At 43.9% G+C, this 16042-nt stretch overlaps 1 protein-coding gene and 1 long non-coding RNA gene across 2 annotated transcripts in view; both read right to left on the bottom strand.

Moving 5' to 3' along the window:
* Positions 1-16042, bottom strand: part of LOC310770353 — a 571729-nt gene that overhangs the window by 508073 nt on the left and 47614 nt on the right. The gene's annotated exons all lie outside the window — the stretch shown is intronic.
* Positions 142-14836, bottom strand: CLEC4A (C-type lectin domain family 4 member A). Its single transcript, XM_083630824.1, has 8 exons — positions 14267-14836; positions 10729-10845; positions 9739-9834; positions 7279-7430; positions 6535-6656; positions 4338-4790; positions 3059-4026; positions 142-1892 (listed from the first exon to the last, which is right to left on the bottom strand). The coding sequence occupies exons 1-6, from the start codon at positions 14334-14336 to the stop codon at positions 4625-4627; spliced, it is 723 nt and encodes a 240-aa protein (XP_083486950.1). The 5' UTR covers positions 14337-14836; the 3' UTR covers positions 142-1892; positions 3059-4026; positions 4338-4624.

Raw genomic sequence — 16042 nt, 5'->3', positions numbered from 1 at the left:
TTCAGGTTCATTTATTTCAGTGGGAGAGGTTTAACTGTGTGTTTAAAATCAACAGGCTTCAGAAGCATTTACCTGTGGTTGGATTGCTCGATCCCAGTGGTTTTCAAAGGGTGTGGCAGGAAGATTCAAGGAAAATCAATGTAGTATAATATCAAAATATTTATTTGCATAATTCACGTAGAAATATTTTCAAAAGGAAAGCAAGGGCGTCAAGTGATAATAAGGACAATCCTAGTTGTGTTTTCCCACGTGTTTCTTAGCAATAAAGAATTTGGTGTGCTGCGAGCAAAAAAAAATCTGAAAGTGTGGCCCAGAGGAAAAAGTTTGAGAATGAGTACTCTAACCAATAATATTAAATATATTGACAATTTCTCTGACCAATATGCTGCCTGCTTCCTCTCTTCTTTTTACTTCCGCCTTTGGACTTGCCTTCTGCACCTTCTTAGCTTTGCCTTCTCCAATAACTGCTCTGTCTCCAACTTCTCTGCTGCAGAATTTCTTCGGCCAGACCACCACTTGGCAGATTCTTTTGCTTCGAACTTTGCTGTATTAAAGCTATTACTTAATGACAGTGAAAATATGGATTCCAGTTGCAACAAGTGTAAAATCTGTAGCACTTGGCCATCGTGTGTACTAAAAATTCCGGCATCTGACAGACTTCATGACGAGGCATATGATCACTATGCACTTTCAAGAAGAGGCACCCAGCCTGGCACTTTCTCAACTGGGCTTTCTCTCACAAAGAGAAAGAGCCCAGTTAGTCATTCTAAAGTCATTTCTCCACTGCAAGTTGGAGCTGTCAGTTATAGAACTGCACCACTTCCTTTGCTCCCCTTCTTGGAATAAGCAGCAGCCTTTAATACTTGCTAAAACCTCACTAAAAAGGAACTGCAAGTGGCCTTCCCAAGTTGTGAGTTTTGTTTCTCTTTCCCCTTTCCTCCTTGCTTCTGCTGCAAATAGTCTGGGCTGATGCTATTAAAGCAAATTATCCAGTTTATAACTATATGGCTGCTTCTGTCTTCCTGGCTGCAAAGTCTCGCTTTGCAACACCCCTCTCCTCCCTGCCTGGACAGTTTGGAGATTACAAAAATGTATCAAATGGCAACACACATACACACACTCCACACCACACCACACCACACCACACCACACCACACACAGTCTCCCGGGTCTCTAAGGTGGATGCAAAAGTGACCCAAAAACCTCTGAGGCAGGATCTTTCTCATCCTTACCAAGTAAGGAACAGCAAATTCTGGCAGCTAATCTTCCTTTAAAAGGCTTTGTTCGTCTTGTTGCTGTTGATTTACTACTACAGTTGTTGATTACAACTGTGCACTAAAACTTATATTTGCAAATTCTCCATCCTGAGGACAAATGATTGGCCACTCTTTTACAACACTACTTTCAAATATCCTGAAGGCCAGTCAGTTGTAGAGCATCACACACTCCAGCAAAGATTCAGTTTCTGGCATGGCCAAGCTAGCTTCCTGCTGAGGTCATGACCTTTGTGTTAGAGAGCAGATGGGTGGCCAACTCCCTCAACCCACCCCTCTCTTATTGTCCATTCTGGGTTGTCCAACCCCTGCCACAGTGCCTTTTCTCCTGGCAGATCAAGAGGAGCAGACGATAGCAAAGGTTGCAAGGTTTTTAGCAGGGGCAATCAGAATAAGATCCACTGTTTGACTGATGATTCAGGACCCTAAACTGTGTTTTATTATAATTGACTTTTATTGTGTTTTGTGTACATGGTAATGCTTTTTTATTACTATGGCCAATGGCTAACGCAAATAAAGTTTCATTCATTCATTCATTCACTCACTCACCAGTAGTTAGAAGACGAAGCTCAGAGCTGAGAGTGGAGTTAGGTGAGCTAGAACATAGAAGATGGCAGGCTGGACACCAGTCAAGCTTGCAAAAATATATCATTTGCCCGATAATAAATGTTGGAAATGTAAAGAGGTTGAAGGCACATTCTTTCACCTTTGGTGGACGTGCCCAAAGATTAAGGCTTTCTGGGAAATGATTTATAATGAAATGAAAAAGGTATTTAAGTATACCTTCTTGAAGAAACCAGAGGCCTTTCTCTTGGGCCTCGGTCCAGTATACCTGAAGGAGCGTCTCCACCCCCATCATTCTGCCCGGACGCTGAGGTCCAGCACCGAGGGCCTTCTGGCGGTTCCCTCCTTGCGAGAAGCAAAGCTACAGGGAACCAGGCTGAGGGCCTTCTCGGTAGTGGCGCCCGCCCTGTGGAACGCCCTTCCAGCAGATGTCAAAGCGATAAACAACTACCTGACATTCAGAAGACATCTTAAGGCAGCCCTGTTCAGGGAAGTTTTTAACGTGTGATATTTTACTGTATTTTTGGTTTTTATGGAAGCCACCCAGAGTGGCTGGGGAGGCCCAGCCAGATGGGCAGGGTATAAATAATAAATTATTATTATTATTATTATTATTATTATTATTATTAGGCATAGTCGGCCATTTGGTGCCAAAGAAGGACAGAACTTTCTTTATGTATGCTACAACGGCAGCAAGAATACTTATAGCAAAGCACTGGAAGACGCAAGATCTACCCACTCTGGAAGAATGGCAGATGAAGTTGATTGACTGTATGGGACTGGCAGAAATGACTGGCAGAATCCGCGACCAGGGAGAAGAGTCAGCAGAAGAAGATTGGAAGAAATTTAAGGACTATTTACAGAAATACTACAAAATTAATGAACTCTGAAAGATGCTGGATTGAACTTATGTGGTCTCTAGCTGTTATGATAAAAATAACTGGGATTAATATTGTTTAAGTCATAAAATTTAAAAAGTTGATTGGAAAATAAGGTGTTAGTTAAAAGGAATGTTAAGAGATTAGGATTTGCTGGTTTAACAATTTGAACTAGAAAACAAGAAGGGGAGGTATGAGGAAGTCAAAGAAACATGTTATTGAAAAACTGTTATTGAAATTGATTGGTTTTTAATATTTTTCTTTTTATTTTTATTTTTGTGTCTGTATAAAATTGGAAAATTCAATAAATATTTATTAAAAAAAAAATAGAAGATGGCAGGCTGCAGGCTGGGCAGAGCCAGGCCTGGTTTCTGCTGGAATCCAAGGCTGCGGCTCTGGGAGAAGCAAGACCCTCTTGGGGTGCTAATGCAGTGAGCCCCTCCATCATAGGCTCAGTATCTTTATATATTTTAATATTGTTATGCGTTTGTGGGCACCTTGACTCCCCTGAATTCCTGGGTCTAGTGGGTGTTGGAGTTTAATCAATGCTCGGAGCATTAAGATGGGCTGCCAGGTATTGAGTTTAGCAGTGCCAAAGTACAGGCCAAATCAGTTTTTCCTTGCACAAGAAATTGCGTGGGAGAAGGGGGGCCATCAGCAGGGAACAAAGGCAGGCTGATGAGCCAGTAGCAAAGATGGCAGGGGGCGGGGGCCCTTCTCCCTGAGCTCTGTGTTAGTTAGCGGAGAAAAAGGCAGAAGTGGTAGTGTTTCAGGATTGAAGGGGGAAAGGTTTTTCAGTCGGTAAGCAGCGATGCAACGGAGAAGCAAGCTAGGCGGCTGCCTGGGAGTCAGGAGTTGTGTGGGTGGGAGAGCAAGCTAAGTTTCAGGGCAACAGGCAGGATGGCTGTGTCTGTTTGAAACCAGGGCTGCATCTATGGGAGAAGCAAGACCCTCTTGGAGTGTAAAGCTGGGAGCCCCTCCATTGCAGGCTCAGGTTCTATATATGTGTAAATAAACCATAGATCCTAAAGACACCACAGTCTCTACTGTGCCTCATTTCCAAAGGAAACACGGACCCTAGGCAAGCGCTCAGAAACTCCCACCGCTTGGAGATTGGGGTGGTGTGTAACACTATATACAAAAGTAGACTTTTAAACCTTGCTGAAAATCTTGCTGCTCCTGCTGAAATATCTCAACACATACACCTTGATACCTGGCATGGTGCCAGAGAGAACACTTTGAGAACCTCACACTTTGAGAATTAATTCTGCTACAGGAATGACTCCTACTCTGTAATCCTAATCCCACTTCTTGTTGTTGTTGTTGTTTAGTCGTTTAGTCGTGTCCGACTCTTCGTGACCCCATGGACCAGAGCACACCAGGCACTCCTGTCTTCCACTGCCTCCTGCAGTTTGGTCAGACTTACATAGGTAAAGGAAAAAGGAGAAGCAAGACCCTCTTGGAGTGTAAAGCTGGGAGCCCCTCCATTGCAGGCTCAGGTTCTATATATGTGTAAATAAACCATAGATCCTAAAGACACCACAGTCTCTGCTGTGCCTCATTTCCAAAGGAAACACGAACCCTAGGCAAGCGCTCAGAAACTCCCACCGCTTTACCCCACTTACCTAGTGGTAAATCTCATTGAATTCAATGGACCTTACTTCTGAGAAGATGTGGTTAGGGCTGGAGCTACATGCTATGGCTACATATTAATCACTTTCTACTGAACTTTGGATTCTCCCTATCATTTGAAAATTTCTATACATTACATTTCTTTTGGAGCACAGTTGTGGAATAAGAATGCACACCTTTCTCATGTGGAGCCCATGCTCAGAATGGATTCAGTCTGTCCAGTCAGGGGGCCCATGATTAATAGCTTGAAGTGTTCTTTTGGCTCTAGATAATCCTTTAAATGGGAACAGATACTGTATTTGTTTCACAAACATAATGATGACTGTCCACTAAACACTGGACATCATTCCAGTTATTCTTCATCTTGTTGCCTTTTCCTTTACCTATATGCATGACAACACAGTTTTCATCAACATTACTAGGTTCCCCGCTTCTCCAGAACCTGAAAGAGAAGAAAATTAATGAAAGAAGGATGCAATGCTAGGATTTAATAGACAAGCCCTGTACATCGGTGCAAATAGCACAAGGCATACCCAAGGCTCATTAAACTTTGGGTTCTCAGAAATCAAAGAGGTCTCCAACGAACAAGTAAAGGGCAGAAATGGAGCCATTTTGAGAGTTTAGTTTTCAGACGCCAAGATGAAGAACAATAACAAACAGATAATAGAAGCACAAAAAATGATGTTTTGGACTTAGCACCCCAAAGAAAGATCATGCTGAACAAGCAGGACATATCCAAGGAAAATAACAATGTAAATATGCTTCTCATGGAATAAGAAAATACTTACCTCAAGATATTCTCATAGACCTGGCTCTGCCTGAATTTGGAGAAGGTTGACTGGAGTCTGAACGACTTCAGGCTGCCTCTCTAATTGCTACCAGGGACACCAGCGCTGGTGAATATGTTTTTTTATTTAATCCTCTCTCTATATTTTTACTTATATATTGTGACAGGATTGTAGATTTCTTGTTTATGGCTACGTTGGTGGTGGTGGCGGCGGCGGCAAGGAAAAATAGGTATATAGCTCTGCCACGCATTGCACCAATCCCCTCACCCCACCAAATCTCTATTTGCCTTTTAAAAAATACTCTATCAATTTTGCACATAGTTTAGAAAACAATAAAGCACAGTTGGGGAGAAATGGTGAATAATGTTTGGGTGGACAGTAGATGTAAATAATATAGATGACTAGTGTATCTTATATGTCACAGAAAGAATATAAACATAGGAAATGAGCTAAAAAGATGGGGAAACTGGGACACATAAAATTATCAATATAACTCTACAAAAATCCTACCATTTCCACACACTCCACATATATGCTGAAGCTGCTGTCAAGGAGTGTGGCAGCTGTGCCCTGTTGGTATATTCAAGAAGATCTCTCCAAGCTTTCTGGCTTAATCCTACCAGACAATAATCTAACACGCCATGCAAGTTTTTCCTGTGTAGCTGTTCTCCAAACATTATCCCACCATTTTCCAATGTCCCATTCCTCTAATATCTTCTATAGTAGCACATGCTGCCACTAGTAAAACAAAGTAAATAGTTTTATTTCTGAATTTTTCTACCTTCAAATCTTGGTAATAGTACCATTTGAGGTATAGCTTGAACAGGTACTCTAAGAATATTCCTTATTTCAACAACAACAAAAATTAAACCAGAACATCTGAGACGGAGGGCACTCCCACCACAAATGAAAATATGTTCCTTTTTTGGCCTTTTGTGAAGACACACATAATATTGGATTTGATTGGCGCTCCTGCACATGAAAGCAAACCCTAGCACCTAACTTTGTAAAAAGTATTCACTCCAGAATGCTGTGAACTACCAAAATAAAGAAGAACAAGGGTTCTGTCACAGTGCTATCCCTATCCCACGACTGTTTGGTGAGAGGAAATATGGAGAGTTTGAAATTCCCTGCCAAACCCCTGGGACCCTGGTTGCCCGAGCACCCACAAAATTCCCCATGAAGGGGCCAGGCACTCACAAATTTCAGTGCCAGGGCTGTAAATGCTGCATGACACCCATGGCACTGGGCCAAGCTGGCACTCCTGGCCTTCTGCAACACAAAGCAGTATTTGCTCAACCTCAGCTGCCATCCCAATCTGCAATGTGCCTATGAAGCACATTTGAAAAGCACAATATAAATGCTAAATATAACTATTACTATGTAAGTATTACTCACATTAGCACGGGGTCAAGAGGAGTCTCATCCACCCAATGCCATTGATCTGCTCCCTTCTGATTTGTGAGACCGATACAAAAATTTTCCACTTGACTGTTCTGGGTATGGTTTGTAAGGAAACCCTGCACAAAAATTTGAACCAAACTTTCAGTTAATTAAAATCACAGAGCGGTCTATACAGGTTAGCTGTCTTTGGGGAGCAGAGATCTTTGGGGATCCTTTTGTGTCAAACAAACCCCAAACCCAAGGCTGCCTGTCGTAGCATGTAAACACCAACGCAACTAAAGAGCACAAATATAGCTGAGTGGTGGGAGATAGAAATGCTTCTTCTTCTAACATTCTGCTTCCAGGCATGATAAATGTAGCACAAGCTTCCCCAGCCTGGAACCCTTCAGTTGTCATTGGACAGCTCCCATCATCCCTGCCCAATGGTCATGTTGGAGGGCACCAGGTTGGGAAAGCTGACCTACAGCAGCTCACCCAGCACCACACGGAGTGGGAGAGGGAGGGAAATGGACGGCGCATGCGCATTCAACTTCCTAAAAGCATCCACATCACACAGGAGATAACAGCTGCAGTGATAAGAAAAGAAGAGTTGTTCTGTTGTCTGGAGAGGTCACTTCCTGGTTCACATGGAGAAGCTGTTCTCAACGGTGCCCAGTGAGGCCGCACTGGGCGTTGACATTTTGCGCCCCTAACAATTTTGCGCCTGAGGCCATCCCCATGCTGTGCCACTGAGCTCACCTGCTCAGCTTCTGAATTTATAATCACCAAGTCGAAGCCCTTCTTCATGCATTCTGCCCTGCTCATGTTCCAGGTCCTTTCGTCTTTGGAGAAATAGTAGCAGCTGGATCCAAATTGCTCTAGGTTCCCCATGCAACATGACAGCTGTGGTTCTGTAAGGAAAGCAGAGACAACAAGAAGCAACCTGAAATCTTGTTGCAACTGGAAACAGGTCTCTCCCACCCACTCCCAGCCCTTTTCCAGATCTTTCTTTTGCTATTTTTCATCACATTCCGTTAAGTTGTCCCACTTTTTAAGTTGCACGTTCCATTTGTAGTATTGCGCACCCTTTCTTTTGTTTCAAAAATATGCACAGGGAAGGGTCAGAAAATAAGTGGACATGCAGAATTTAAAGGGGTGCAAAGAGTGCTGCTCACAGTGTGCACACTCAACTCACCTTTCCCTTTGGTGAACCATCATTTGTTCTTCTTTTTGCATAAAGGAGCTCAAGGTGTCGTACAGTGTTCTCCCCACCCTCAAATCCCCACCACAACCATGTGAGGTAGGTTAGGCTCTAACCACTACACCACATCATTTACTGCTATTAAGATAGTGGGCACTTGTCCTCAGCTGAAAGCTACGTGACAACATTTAGCCTTCTAGAGTTCCCCTTTTGAAGCCTGGGAGATTGCACAGGTTGCAGCAGCAATTTCCGGGCTCATGTGTCATTGTTCACATCAACAGACAAGTCCCATAAGTGAGGGAAGCAGCTTGGAGTTAAGTCTACATTTTTATTTCTTAGTTGTTCAAGGGTTGACTCACCAGCAGGAATTCACATGTTCAGATAGGCACTATAATTCAGATTTCATACGGGGTTTTCAGTGGGGATATAGTCCTAACCTGGCAGGCTTTGTGAACCCCAAATTCACCCCAGGGTAGCTGGGGCAACCCAGTCAGATGGGTGGGGTATTATTATTATTATTATTATTATTATTATTATTATTATTATTATTATATTTCACAACCAAAAGTGGCCAAAGCAGTGCTCAATAAGACAAAAGAAAAAAGATGACAGACTCAGTAAATTAAAAGCAATAGTACTATTAATATTCCATAAAACTACTGGGTCACACAGGGTCTAATTAGGCACTTGTCTAATTTCAGTTGCTAACTGACTCCAGAGGGCTGGAGCTGCAATCCTAAAAACCTGGTTTCTAGTACATGCATATTAAGCACATCCCTGGGGCAAGTGGTACTCTTAGCAATACCCAGCCGAGGAGGGTGGTATGACACAGTCCTTGGGTAACCAGTTCCCAAGTTGTTTAGGGCTTTAAAAACTAAAGGAAAAAACTTGAACTGCATGCGGTAGCAGTTAAGGCAATGTGTATCATGAAAAGAAATGATAAATGAGACACACACTGTGGAGGAGCTTTTACTGGTCAGGCACACAAGCAAGGGAACTCCATTTCCCGCTACCAAGGCTGAACTGTGGGCAGCAGTCTGAGGAGAGCTAGAAGCTGGGACCCAGAAGTGATAGGGCAAACCAGCAGTCATGAACAAACAACAATTCCGGCCTGAACTAGGAGGCAAGGTTGAGGAGCAAGCAGCACTCAGGAGCAAAGAATAGTGAAGGATTCAAGCTCAGACTAGAGCTCAGCAATGCTTTATTTTTCAAACTAAGTGCAGCTGGAACCAGCACATTGCTGCTGCTTACCAAGAGGGAGACTGGGAAGGACAAGGGGCGCGTAAGGCACCGTGAATGCTGTGGCAGAGCCAATGCAATGCTCCCCAAGGAGGCTTAAGGGAACCTCCAGGTTTGCAGAACTGCAAAAAATGGTCAGAAAAAACTAAGTCAGGGATCGAGAGTGAATCAGAAACAGTTCAGCAGGCATGGAATGCTGACTGTCTGGGAGAACGGGTGGAAAACTGGGAAGTGGGTGGAATGGAGTATTTGGGGAAAGGGCATGGCCAGCTGCCTAGAATCCTGAAGAGGACCATGCCACACTGCAGCATTTCCTTGCAGCTCCCACTTGTGTTATGTGGTTCTCAAAACACTGGAACCAGTCCTGTTTTCTGGGGGTACTCAACAGTAAACAGTAAAAAATGAAGTGTTGTTTTATCACCACCACATTTATTATGGGAAAATATGCAACTTTTTTCTTTTGGCAGAAGTGACTAAAACTTGCAGACATATTAGCCTCTCTGGAGTGGATCAAGGCAAATACACTCAGGAATTTTTATGTGAGACACATTTAAATGTTGCTGCTGCTGCTGCTGTTTTAAAAAGAAACCACTCATATATTTTAAAAACTTTTTGGCAGACTATTCCAACTGCATTTCTGGATCAATTCCTGCTTTTAAGGGGCTCTTTTAAATAGGGGGTGGCTCTCTACTTTTTATTTTAAAGCGTCTAACCTTTAGTCGCATACCAAGGTGGCTTTCTTTGTTGCCTATCAGATCCTCTAATTCATAGTGACTCACCTTTTCCTTCAGGTCTCTTCAGGAGGCAATTCCATTCTGTTGATTTCTGAAACTGGCTTTTGAGGAATCCCTTCTTTGAACTTCCTTTGAGGATAACTGGGGAAAGGGAATGAACAGCAGCACCATATAATACTGCAGAGTCCAATAAAAAAGGCTTGGCCGCAGAAGGAGGTGTTAACACTGTGATGAACCCCTGAACAGTCTGGAATTGGGCACCTCTGTAGTAAATCCTGTAGTAAATCCTGAATGGAGGGACATCTTCAAAAATGCCAGATCAGCTGCCACTGCCTAGTTCACTAAAAACTACAGTGGTACCTCGGGTTACAGACGCTTCAGGTTACAGACTCCGCTAACCCAGAAATAGTACCTTGGGTTAAGAAATTTGCTTCAGGATGAGAACAGAAATCACGCGGTGGCAGCGTGGCAGCAGCAGCAGGCCCCATTAGCTAAAGTGGTACCTCAGGTTAAGAACAGTTTCAGCTTAAGAACGGACCTCCAAAATGAATTAAGTTCTTAACCCGAGGTACCACTGTACTGATTATTTAAGATTAGCAGGCACCACTCTCTCACATAATGATGCATTCACTGTATCCTCAACCAAACCAGTGACTTCCCTTTGGATAATCTGAATCAGCCATGATAGTCAAGAGAGCAAGTGATCTATCAAACCTTTTGGTGCCAGATTTTTTAAAAAAGGAGATTACCTGAATGGATGGGAAACAGTGAGTGAATATGAATGAGGATTCTGTTTAATTATGTTAGTGCACCCCTCATCAAAACATGTCCGATCCAAACTTCATCAATTTGAAGGGCATTTGTCAACTGGAGAGCTTTTAGGTTCTGTCATACTCTCTGCTAAAGGGAGAGAATACCTACTAAGTCTACTTACATCTAGCAGGCTTTATTTCTCCCTGCTTTACTCAGAAATTTTACGCAACCATTTTGCAGAATCTTCCCCTTTCTCTTAAGTTCAGTTTGCTTTTTACTCACCAATGATGAAAACAAGAAGGATGACGGAGAGCAACATCAAAAACCCTGACACCACCCACGGAAACCAGGGCTTGCATTTCTGGAATGTACTAAGTGGTTTTTCGCTTCCTGAAGATGCTGAAAAGTGAAAATGTCACCATTACAAAGGTAAAGGGTACTTACTCAAATGCACTCAGTGCAAGCTAGTTAACCCTTAAAATGTCTAATCATGCTGTTGCATCACTGTTGCACTCACAGTCACACGGCTGAAGAATAATGACCTATGGGAAAGCTAGTTCTGTGCACTAGAAACCATATGCCAACAGCCGTCTGTAAAGTGCAACAAGACTCTCTGTTGCTTGGGGGACATAATGACTCAGTAGCAATGACTTAGGACAATGCCTTAGTAGTAGAGGACATGTTTTGCAGGCAAAAATCCCAGGTTCGATCCCTGACATTTCCATTTAGGGCTGTGAAATCTGGAATATCACTGCCAGTCAGCACAGATGATCTAGAGCTGAGGGACACTCCCCATTATGCTGCAGCCTCCAGCCTCGGGCCATGGGGAAGATAGTCGGCTGGGGATGATGAGAACAGGGGGTTCAGAACATCTGGGGGCCCCCACACTGGCTACTGAACTAGATAGGCCAATGACATGGCTGTCTAAAATAGCTTCCTATGTGCCTGCTCTGCACTTCTCATATACACAAATGCCTTGTGACTATGAATCATTTTTGAAAAATCCACTGCCTGCAGATTTTTGGGGAAGATTACAAATTCTCTATAGGCCACTTATGCAAATTGGTTTCTGAGTGTATTTCCCCATTAACTATAATTCTGCTGGGCATTAGCACATCATGCAAGTTGATTCTGCTTGGCAGCCAGAAATTTGTGGAATGCTGGTGTTCAAAAAAGCTGACATGCACATTCACGTGTATGGAACATTGGGGAAGTGGGGCTTTTTAGGGAAAAATAGCCTTTTGTTCATTTCTCAGACCCACTAGTCCAGAACAGACGTGCACCATTCCTGTTTTTGCCTTTGAAGCCATTTTTTCCTTGATGCTTGCCAGTTAAGTTGCACCTTCTCTAGCCTGCTTGATGAATGCTCTAAAAGGAAAAGGCTCCTTGTGCCATCTTCTTGAAGATTTCGAGTCTCCAGATGGAAATCCCAAGAAAGGTTTTTAAGTGTCATGGCACACGAACATGAGAGGGAAGAAAGAGACCACCTCATCCAGCAGCCATTTCCCACAGAGGCCAGACAGACAGATGCCAACAGCGCTCTCTCCCCTCGTGTTCCCCAGACTAGTATTCAGTGGCAGACTGTCTCCAGTACTCAGTGTCAAACATGGCCGTCACACCTTTCAATGGAGGTCACTTTCCCAGTTTGAATATCATAACATGGCCTTACCATTGTGAATTTGTCTTACTTCTCCACCTAGTGCTCGTGACTTCCACACTTCAGGCATGCACTTTGTGCAGAAGTACACTCTTGTCTGCCCCAAACCTCTTACCAGCCAGCTTCCTAAAGATGACCTTGAGTTCTGGTATTGTTAGAGATGGAGGAAAACTTATTTATGTCCACTTTTTCCACATATCCACTTTATATACCTCTTATCATGCCTTTTCCCCAAATGAAGAAGCCCTAAGCATGATAACCTTTCCTCAGGGAAAAGGTTTTCTGCCCCCAATCTGAGTCAGCCACCCTGAGGGCCTAGGTACCATGACTATCAAATGTTAGACCAACCAGGCAGGGTCTTCCCTTTGGCAGAGTCCTCTTTGGAGAATCGCTCCTTCAGAAAGCCTGCCATGCCCATTTCCTTTGAGCTCTTAGGAGATTGGTTAAGACCTAGATACTCGAGAATCAGTGGGGTGGGGTGAAATTTTTCATAGGGGAACAGTTAGGGCCAGAGGCTTATGAGGGAGATTGGGGGGGGGACGACATCGTGCACATGAGCATCGTGCTTCCCTCCCTAACCTGGGCAGAAGCCTCCTGGGCTTTGGGAAGGAGGCAACAGGCCTCTGACAGGATGCTGTCCTTCCCAAAGCCAGGAGAGCTCTTGGACCCCATCAGGGCACCGGGCCTTATTTCCTAGGCCGGGCAGAAGCTTCCTGGGCTTTGGGAAGGAGGTGCCAGGGAAACATTTAGGGGACTAGCCTAGAACCCCTAGTCCATCATCTAGAACCTCTGTGATGCGTTTTTAGACGTGGAGGAAGGCACTTCTACATGGGGTCTGGCAGGGGGGCAGTCTGAAAGATTGAGTGCTGCAGCTCAGACCCTCGATGGCTCTCACCAGCCAGGGCAGAAAACTGGCAGGGAGGGAGGATTTTGCTAGAACTTTTTGCTACTCTAGCTCCAGGGTGATGTAGCTGAGGATCTAGCAGATACTTTGAATCCTGCTTTGAAGCACCCAGTTTTGTAGCTTTCTGCTCTCTACTGCGTATGAAAGATCCGATGGTGGCTGCTTACTGCCTGCCCAGGCAAGCCTAGGGTCTCTTCCACGGTGAAGCAGCCCCTTTCCATCGGCCAGCAGAGGTCAGTGAAGAGCAGATGGCATACAATCCTAACCAATTTTGATCGGGCTTGTTTATGGATTTTTATTTTGCAAGGTGTCTTGAAAGCTCTGCTGAGATCATTAAGTCCAAAGTGTAAATTTAAGAAATAACGACACCAGCCAGTAATAATAATCTACCAGAGACCATTAAAGTGAGGCACACCTGAAGGTCTCCATCTTACTTCTTAAGCATTTTCTAATCTCACATTTATCAGAAAGGAATGGATGGCAACCAAGTGGCAAAAATATAAATGCACCTCCCTTCCTCAAGTTTCTGTGTGTGTTTGTTCATCTCTGACAAAGGAAGCTGCACTATTTGGATCCAGGCTGTACTGTTTCCTCCAACTGGCAAATTCCCACATATCCCAAGAGAGTAATGGGATTACACAGGGGTTAGCAAGGTTTACCTCACCTGGGCCGAGATCCCTCCATGGGCTGGATTGTGCATGCGCCTGTGATTTCCAGCGTCTGCGTCGACACGGCTTCTGGCGCCATGGAAGCGAGTCCCCACGCTGCGTCGGTTTAGTGCAGCACACGGGGACTCGCCGAGCGGGTGGCTCAGTTCGTGGGTGGCTCATGGGCTGGTTAAACGACCTCCGTGGGCCACTTGTGGCCCATGGGCCTTAGGTTGCCAACCCCTGGGTTTACAGGTTGGTTGGTTGGTTGGTTGGATGGATGCAAGAAAGAATTATTTTGGTCCTATGGAGTGGTTCAATCTTGTAATAAGCATTTTTTGTAATTAAAAAATAGATTGTAAGACTGCTGCCATATTTTCTAACAGCCAGCAATGTTTTCCCACTGCTAGGTTTCCATACTAAAAAAGTATACACTTGTCTGAATTCTGCCTGCTCTGAATTTAAATAGAACAGTAGATCAGAAAACTGAAAAGGTATTCTATAGCCAAGCTGCCCTAAAACAACACAACTGGGGAAGAAGCGCCCAGAGGCTCATTTCGGTTGCCGACACTCCAGCACACACGCCCTTGCACCCCACCGGCAGATCGTTACCTTTGGGTTCAGCAGATGAAGGCCCGTTGTTGTTGAACCTCACTTCAGCATAGGTGACCTCTGATGTCATTGGAAGAGTCCTTTTCAAAGCTCAAGGTGTAACTGGTGGAAAGGGATTTGCATTTGGTTTGGAGAACAGGTTACAAATGAAAGCTCGACTAAAGCAAGGATTTTCTAACTCTCCCTCCCATGAGGTGTCATATTAGGAAGTCTTTGCTCTTTCAGTACTTCTTCATTTGGAAAGCTCCACAAGAGCTGAAGTGAAAAGGGAACTTCCAAGATGGAAAGGGGAAGTCCTACCAGCCCAGTCCCCCAAATGAAAAGGCAATCTTCGCAGCGATTGGCCACTGTCTCTGCCTTGCCCTGGGCTCACCCCTCCCTTCCCTCAGATTGTGCCACATTTCTGGTCAATGCAAAGTGGAAATAACGTCAGTTTACCAGAAATAGAGGAAAACGAGGAAATGGAAGACAAGGCTATCTTAGGCCATCTGAAATCATGGTGCAGTTATGGGTTGGTTGAGATAAGGAGTATTTTCGAAAACGAGTATTTTAAATCCTGTAACAAAATAAGCAGTGAAATAGGAGGGCCATGTCCACAATTTTTCAGTATTTACAATTAAGAAATATAGCTAACTGCTTAATGACAAAATATTACCCATTGTGGGATGCTACAGATGTGGAAAACCTGGTGGTAAAGCAGGAGAAGATAAAAGTTACTGAGTAAAGGGCATGGACTTTCTATGAGCTGTGATGTTTCTGCTACTGCACATCAAACTAAATGGGAAGAAACCCTGAACTGTGAGATTACAGCTGTCAGTGGAGGTGGCACACTGCCCCACAGCAAACTTTTAGTACTACTCTTAAACAATGTTTTGTAAATTTCTGTTTTGTTGGCACTTGGGCTAGGCTAAACCAAATATATCCAGGGGCAAATAATAAATGTTGGGAATATGATACATCAAATGCCAATATGCTCCGTATGTTTCAGTAATACTGCAACATAAAGATTTTCCGGACAAATATCTTGAATGAATGGTGCATTTTATATTGTTGTACCTGCCCTGGGACCTTCAGGTGAAAGGCAGGTAAGAAACATAATGAGAATAATGGTTGGGGCACATATTAGACAGTCATCTTGGAAAATTCCAAAATGCAATGATATACAGTGGTACCTCGCTTTACGAATTTAATCCGTTCTGGAAGTCCGTTCTTAAACCAAAACCGTTCTTAAACCGAGGTGCGCTTTCCCTAATGAGGCCTCGCGCCAACAGTGCCCTTCCACCATTCGGATTCCATTCTTAGGTCAAGGTAAAGTTCTCAAACCAAGACACTATTTTCGGTTTTGCGGAGTTTGTAAACTAAATCGTTCTTAAACTGGACTGTTCTTAAACTGAGGTACCACTGTACTAGGCAAACAATATGCAGAAAGGAATTAAACTGAATCACATTTGCCCACCAGATGGCAGCACATCATTAAAACAGTCTCCTATGGGACGTAACGTGACAGGTGCAGAGAAAGGGCATTATTTAAGTCATTCCTCTGCCACGGTGCTAATTCCCTGATTCATGGGAACTTTCTAAGATTTGTGCAATGGATGTGACTATTTGTTGTGCATGACCCACTTATTTCCCTTTTTTGCAGGTATATCACTTTTCCAAGTTACAGGATGTGAGAGAAGCCTCACAAGAGGTGCACTGCTTCACACTGTCACGAGTGGGATGGCTACACGGGCAGAACCAGCACTCACCCCCCCCCAACTGCAAGTTTCCCATGCA

The sequence above is a fragment of the Podarcis filfolensis genome (assembly GCF_964270895.1).
Source record: "Podarcis filfolensis genome assembly, chromosome: 9".
NCBI lineage: Eukaryota > Metazoa > Chordata > Lepidosauria > Squamata > Lacertidae > Podarcis > Podarcis filfolensis.
This window is presented reverse-complemented; position numbering and strand designations above follow the sequence as displayed.

Coding starts and splice junctions, on each gene's coding strand:
- CLEC4A (XM_083630824.1), bottom strand. CDS start 14,336: ATGACATCAGAGGTCACCTATGCTGAAGTGAGGTTCAACAACAACGGG. Junction 7,431..9,738: donor GAAGAGACCTGAAGGAAAAG/GTGAGTCACTAT, acceptor CTTTCCTTACAG/AACCACAGCTGTCATGTTGC. Junction 6,657..7,278: donor TAAATTCAGAAGCTGAGCAG/GTGAGCTCAGTG, acceptor ATTTTTGTGCAG/GGTTTCCTTACAAACCATAC.